This window comes from Quercus suber, unplaced genomic scaffold (genome assembly GCF_002906115.3).
Source record: "Quercus suber isolate HL8 unplaced genomic scaffold, Cork oak 2.0 scaffold_87, whole genome shotgun sequence".
NCBI lineage: Eukaryota > Viridiplantae > Streptophyta > Magnoliopsida > Fagales > Fagaceae > Quercus > Quercus suber.
In genome coordinates, this window is record NW_027069552.1 from 442,468 (window position 1) to 449,441 (window position 6,974).

At 36.9% G+C, this 6,974-nt stretch overlaps 1 protein-coding gene across 1 annotated transcript; it reads left to right on the forward strand.

The window, feature by feature from the left end:
* The first annotated feature begins 4,467 nt into the window (after window positions 1-4,467).
* Window positions 4,468-5,419, forward strand: LOC111989041 (GCN5-related N-acetyltransferase 1, chloroplastic). The gene has a single exon (XM_024020846.2). It carries the CDS (start codon window positions 4,697-4,699, stop codon window positions 5,267-5,269), a length of 573 nt encoding a protein of 190 aa, XP_023876614.1. The 5' UTR covers window positions 4,468-4,696; the 3' UTR covers window positions 5,270-5,419.
* The last annotated feature ends 1,555 nt before the right edge of the window (window positions 5,420-6,974 follow it).

Genomic DNA, 6,974 nt, shown 5'->3' on the forward strand with positions numbered 1-6,974 from the left:
CTTGTGTGAATGAACATAGTAATCATTTTTGCTTAAGTGAATACTGTTGTTGATCTTGCCATGAATTATTGCTTTTATGCTTATGTTCATTTTTGCCTGATCATGTTTATTTTGCTCCATATGCATATTAAGTTTTCTGCATACAATGATATTGCTATGTTATTGTGTTTCAGGAGTTACTTATTCATATGTTCAAGAGCTTTTCAGAATCTAGAGTTAGGTGTGAGTGAGTTTTCCAACTGTTCCCAACTCACGTTTAAGTCTAGAGTCTGTTGTAGGGTTTTGTCACGGAATAGCCAAAGAAGGAGATTGTAAGGTTGAAATTAATCAACCATTTAATTAGCTTTATTCCGTGACCAATTTGCTTGTAATTTAGCACTTAGTAACCTTGTATTTAGGTGGGAAAATTGTAAGGATAGTGTGTGAGAAGATGTGAAGAAAAGCTCAAGAGTGTGCAAGAAAAACAGAGTCTCGCGACTAGGACTCGCGGGTGGTTCGCGACTGGCAAGCCGCAAAAGGCAAGCACGTGAGAGGCACACTGGGAAGCTGAAGGGTCGCGCCAGCTGTCACGCTACAAGACAAAAGTTCCAGTCTGGCCAGGCCGTTACGTCGCAACTTGATTTCGCGACTTGGCCAAGCCGCGAGATCAAGTCGCCAACTTGCCCTGTTTGGCAAAAACTGACGTTTTGCATTCCCTTCTCACCCTACTATATATACACCCTTATACCCATCATATTGAGAGAGCTTCCAGAGAGAATTTTGTGAGAGAAAACCCTAGAGAAAAATAAGATTGCCTCATCCCCAATCTTTACCTTAGAGTCTCTACAAATTCCTTTACTCTCTCCCTCTCCATTGTTATATCCTTGAGAGGTTCTTAGCCAAATCTTTTTCTCACCATACCCATATCCGTGAGAAGGTTTATTTGGTGCTTTAGGAAGCAGTTAGGAAGGAACCAATCTAATTGGTTGATGCTATGGGCTATAGCGGAATCCGAGAAGTTAAAGAAGAAATAGGTTCGGCGTAACCTCATTGGAGCAAGAAGCTTGGAGGGCTTAGGTACTTGGGTAGATTAGGCTTGGAGGGTCTTCTGCTGTTCATGTATCCCAACTACATTCTTTAGTGGATTATTTGACCCTTTGGAGGGCGGCGGAGAGGTTTTTCGCCGAGGACTTCGGTTTCCTCTTCGATAACACATCGTGTGTTGTCCGTGTGTTTGCATCTTCCTTCCCTTTATCTTTGCCTCATATTTACTGCTGTGGATGTGTTTATATTTGGCTTAGATTGTTTATCAATTCTGTGTTTAGCTTATATTCATGTTCCGCACGTTAATCGTTTGATATTAAACTTGAATTGGTATTTTTGTAATTTGCGGTCTAAACGTTCAAGGGTATTTCATACCCATATTGAACTTTCATCTTGAAAAACTGTTTTTAAAAGCTAACTCGACACCTCCTCGATACCTAGCTATCTGTCGAGCTTCTCAAGCTTTTTCTTGTCGCAATCCCGACACCTCCTCAACACCTGGTGGATAGATCGAGAAAGTTTCTGCCTCCTTGATAGCTTCTCGACACCTAGTGGATCGATCGAGCTTCTGTCATTAATCTAGTGTTTTGTTCCTCAATAACTCCTCGACACCTGCAGCTGTCGACGACCATTTTCTTAACACCTTCCTAGACAGATGGCTTGACACCTCTCAACACCTTATCTGTCAAGATTTACTAAGGATTCTATTTAAGCTCCTCGTGCGATCCGGAACTCATTTTTCCTCAATCTCTCTCTTGATAGCTCTCTCTTTTCTCTCCCAAACAATCTCATCTCACTCCAATCTTGATCGTCAAGGTTTCTATAAGCTTTTTCAAGCTTTTCTTCACTTGGTAAGCTTCTATTCTCTCATTCTTCATGCATTTCATGTTTTGAAACCTAGATTTTGGGGTTTTTGAAAAATTTTGGGGTTTTTCAAAATTGATGAGTTATTGTTGAAATTTTGGGATGGGTTTTCACTTATATGAGTTTAAAATCCCATGCATTGCATTACATTAGCATTATAACAGTATTTTCATGCATTTAGATGTGTGCAAAATGTTTGTGTGCTGGTAGGATTGGATTGGGCTGAGCCCATGATAAAATTTCTTTTGCATGTCACATGTTCATGCATTCCCCATGCATGCGTACTCTCTTTTCAATATATCTTGATATATTCGAACTGTTTCACTCGCATTCGAGGTATGCGCATTCCTGTCACACTGCAACTTATTGCGGATATGCTTCGGGTTCCTAAGATAGAGTTTCCTGACTATCCTTCTTGTGAGCGTCTGCAGACTGTGTCCAAAGATGAGCTCAAATTTGCTTTTTGTGAACATCCCTCTGAGTGGGGTGAATGCCAGTTCACTTACTGTTCGGGCTTTGCAAAAGGCCCTCGGTTTTTTAACATGGTGATGACCTTTGTACTCCATCCTCTCTCTCATTATAACTCCATTATAGAGCCTCGTGCTCGGTTTTTGTTGTCCCTACTTAAGTATCTTACTGTAGACTTTCCTTCTCACTTGGAGACATCATGGTGCAGCTGCAACGCATGGATGCTTGCCTTGATACACTCTCTACTGAATTGTATCAGGTGGACATTCGTGTTGGTCGTATTGCACAACGGCAGACGACCATGGGTGGTTTTGCTTCCCACCCCTTCCAGTGGCTTCTAATTCTGATGCTGAGGATATTAATGATGATGGTGATAACGATGATGCTTCTGATGATGATGATGGAGATACTAGCTCTACCGATGAGATGTCTACTTGACACTCTTACCCTTTGTCACTCGTGACAAAAAAGGGAAGTAGTTTTGGGATATGAGAGTAGTCATTCTTAAACGGAGAGTTAGTATAGGACATTTTTATTAGGGGGAGTGTTGATATAAGAGATGTAATGAGGATGTGTTGATGTATCTTTTCTTTTCTTTATTTTATAGATACTTTGATCTTGTACATTGGGTCTTGTGACCATTTTTAGACATACATTGTACTTATCTTCTTTATATGTAGATGTATGTTTTTCTTTCACCTATCTTACATGTGTTATTTCTTTTATCTCTTTATACACGTGCTTTTTATACTTGTATGCAATCTATTATTTCTGTTTCATACTAAGATACCTTGATGAGTTTTGTTTAAAGTGTTTCAGAAATAAAAGTTGTCAAAGTCTATTTGCCATAAACTCTCTTCTTGCAAAATTTTTTCAAGAGTTTGTGTTAAGATAGATTTTATTGTATTCAACAAGTGAATATGAGTTGAATGATTTATGACTTCTCTCATATGTTCATTTGTTTGTTATGGTTTTGTCACGGATTGCCAAAGGGAGAGATTGTTAGGACATATGTGGTTCACTTGTTAAGAACATATGTCATTATTTTATGTAATTGGCTAATCCTTTGACAAAACTCACTTTACTTGTAATTGGATAGTTCTAGGTGTTTTTAATACTTCAAGAAACTGTGTTTCAAGATCAAGTGTTGAAGTGATCAAGTCTATCCTAGAAACAAGCTGAAAAAGTGCAAGTTCATTAAAGCTCGACAACTAACATGTGTCGAGGTTTAGAAAGCTGCTCAAGCTCGTGTACTCGATACCTGCTCAACAGCTTCTCGACAGCTCCTATTTGTCAAGGTTTAAGAAAAACAGATTTTTCTGTTCTGTTTTCTTGGGATCCATGTTTATGTGTTTAGACCTTCTTTTCTCATAATTCTAGACATATAAAAGGATTGTTTTAAGAGCCGTCAAAGAGTACACAAATTGCACAAGTGTTAAGTAAATTCTATTCAAACAATTTGTGATCGAAGACAAAGTTTTTGCCCTAATTCATCATTCTTGAAGAAGTTGCTGTGTATGTGCACCTTTGGATTTTGTGCCAAGCATCTTCTTGATTTTCATCGTTGGGATGAACTGAAAAACTTTGCAGCCAACAACCTTCTACAGTTGGTGATTAAAGTCGAGTACTAGGATCCGTGCATAGGTTAGTCACGTACTTGGGAGTCGTGTATCAAAAGGAGAAATTATCACTACAGAACAAGTCCAATTAGGTATTGGAGTAAGAGTTCAACTGCAGGTTGGTATAAAATACTGGATTCCTTTACTTGTAACCACTTGTTGTAATAATAGTGAAATTTTGGGAGTGATGACCTGAAAATCACCCGGTGAGGTTTTTGCCGTCAGGTTTTCCCCATACATAAACAAATTACCGTGTTATTTATTTTTCGCTACATAATTAATTTATTGGTGATTTGTTTGTGCTACAACACGTTCGCATGTTAATTAACTTAATTAATTCACTTAACTAAATTAATTGGTTAATTTATTATAATGGGTCAATTAGCTTTTGGCCAACAGGGTTGAATTAAATCGGGTAAATTTTGACAGATTGATGAATTGACTGAAGGGTAGATTTTTTTTTTTTTTTTTTTAGGGACAGAAATAGGCAGAGTGGAGGACTCTACTTCATAGACAGTAGTAGGCCCACAATAATGCTTATATCTAGTGAATCTGAAAATAACAGCTAGGCAACCAACCGTATCTTCCAATGGTCCATAACCACCACAAAATCCAACAAAAACTCATACTACTACAGTACTACTTGATATTAATCAACTTCATCCAAAACTACTCTAAAGTTCATAAAAATAAAAATAAAAAAGAAAAGAAAAGAAAACACAATGCTTTTACGTGGCATAATCTCCAGTCCTCTCCCCTCCTCTCTCCGCCTCAAAACCCACAAAAACCTCACCGTCTCAGCTCAAATCAAAACCCAACCCACCAGCAACAACTACTCCATCTCCGACCAAGCCCTTGAGTCCCGAGGTTTCATCCTCCGCCGCACCATCGATGAGCTCAACCTGGACCACCTAAATTCAGTGTTCGTAGCTGTTGGGTTTCCCAAGCGGGACCCACAGAAGATAAGGGTAGCTCTTGAGAACACAGACTCCCTTCTGTGGGTTGAGTACACGAAGACGAGTAAGCCAGTGGCGTTCGCTCGAGCGACGGGTGACGGTGTGTTCAACGCCATCATATGGGATGTGGTGGTGGACCCTTCTTTCCAAGGGATTGGTTTGGGAAAGGCTGTGATGGAGAGACTAATACACCAGCTGTTACTCAAAGGGATTTGTAACATTGCTTTGTATTCGGAGCCCCGGGTTCTCGGCTTCTATAGGCCTCTCGGGTTTGTGGCCGATCCGGATGGGATCCGGGGAATGGTCTACTCCACCAGAAAACAGAAACAGAAGAAATAACATTTTAAGTAGGGACTAGTGCTTTTTTTCTTTTTCTTTTTTTCTTTTCTTTTTTTTTTGGTGTCCCCTCTCTCTGTAATTTAACGGAAAAAATTATGGAGGATTACTTTTTATTTTATGAGTAAATCCGACAAGAGGTTTTTGTATTGATTGGCTTGCATTACTTCCACATTAACAACTAGTCGTTACTCGCTTTTTCTTTTTTTCTTTTTTCTTTTTCTTTTTTTTTTTTTTTTTGAAGAATGATAGACGTTACCGGCTTGAATTCACACAAAACTTTAGATCAAATATTAACATGATCAGATTTAAATATTTGTTTAATTTTTCCAAAACCTCTCTCAAATGACTAAAAATATTTTCTGAAACCACTAGAATGTCCAAAATATCTTCAAAACCTCATAAATGACCAAAATAACTCTAAAATATTTAAAATGACAAAAATAATCTTGAAACTACTTTAATAACAAAAATATACCTGAAATCACTAGAATGACCAAAGTGAACCCCCCCCCCCCTAACAAACCCGAAACCATTAAAATAAACAAAATGTCCCAAAATACCTTGAAACTTTTAAACGGGCCTAAAATACTCGAAACCTTCAAAATAACCAAAATTTTCGGGTTATATTGTGTCATTAAGTGGTTTCAAGGGTATTGTGATTATTTTTGAGGTTTTTAATTTTTTTTTTTTTACCAATTTAGAGATAAAGAGTATTTTGGTCATTTTAAATATTTTAATATATTTTAGTTATTTTAAAGATTCTAAGGGAATACTGGTCATTTTAGAGGTTTGGGTATTTTATTTTTTTTAGCCATTTTTTGGGTTTTTGGGTGTTTTGTCCTATTTAGAGGTTTTGTGGGCATTTTTGGTTATTTGGGATTTCAAGGGTATTTTGTTCATTTTTTAAATTTGGGGGTATTTCGATCAGTTTCAAGTTTTTTTTGGTCATTCTAGAGGATTTTAGGGCATTTTGGTCATTTTAGTGATGTCAAGGTGTAATTTTTAATCATTTTAGATGTTTGGGGCATTTTGGTTATTTACGAGGTTTCGAAATTTAACTTTTCATCCAAGCCATTTCAGGGTTGTTTTGGCCATTTTAGAGGTTATGGGGTTATTTTAGTCATTTTAGAGATTTTTGGGCTATTTTGGTCAATTAAGTGGTTCCGGTTTTTTTTTTTTTTTTTTTTTGGGAACGTATTGTAGTTTTGGGGTATTTTGTTAATTTTGGTGATTTTAGGGGTATATTGGCCATTCTAGTGATTTCAAGGGTATTTTTGTCAAAATTTCTAGCACAAAAAAAAATTTATTTTAATCGTGGGAATTACCAAAATATCAACAACAAAAAAAAAAAAAAAAAAAAAAACCTTTAAATACTCCAAAACCTCTAAAATAACCAAAATACCCTTAGAACTACCAAAATGACTAAAATGCACCACGAATGTCCAAAATATCCCAAAAACCTAAAAAATCTTAAGTTTTAATGCTATGCTATTCATTCACATGTTTATGCATTAATGCTATAGGTGCTGTGTTGCTGAGAGGAAAGTAAAGGGTAAGTCATGCATTAGCAATGTTCATGCATTTGTGTTAGGGTTTTTAGATGTATGATTAGGGTTTCTAATATATTAACATTTTGTTTTTGATATGTTTTGTTTGATAATATGCTTGCTGCCATGTTTAAGTTATTGTTTTGTTTTAGATGAAT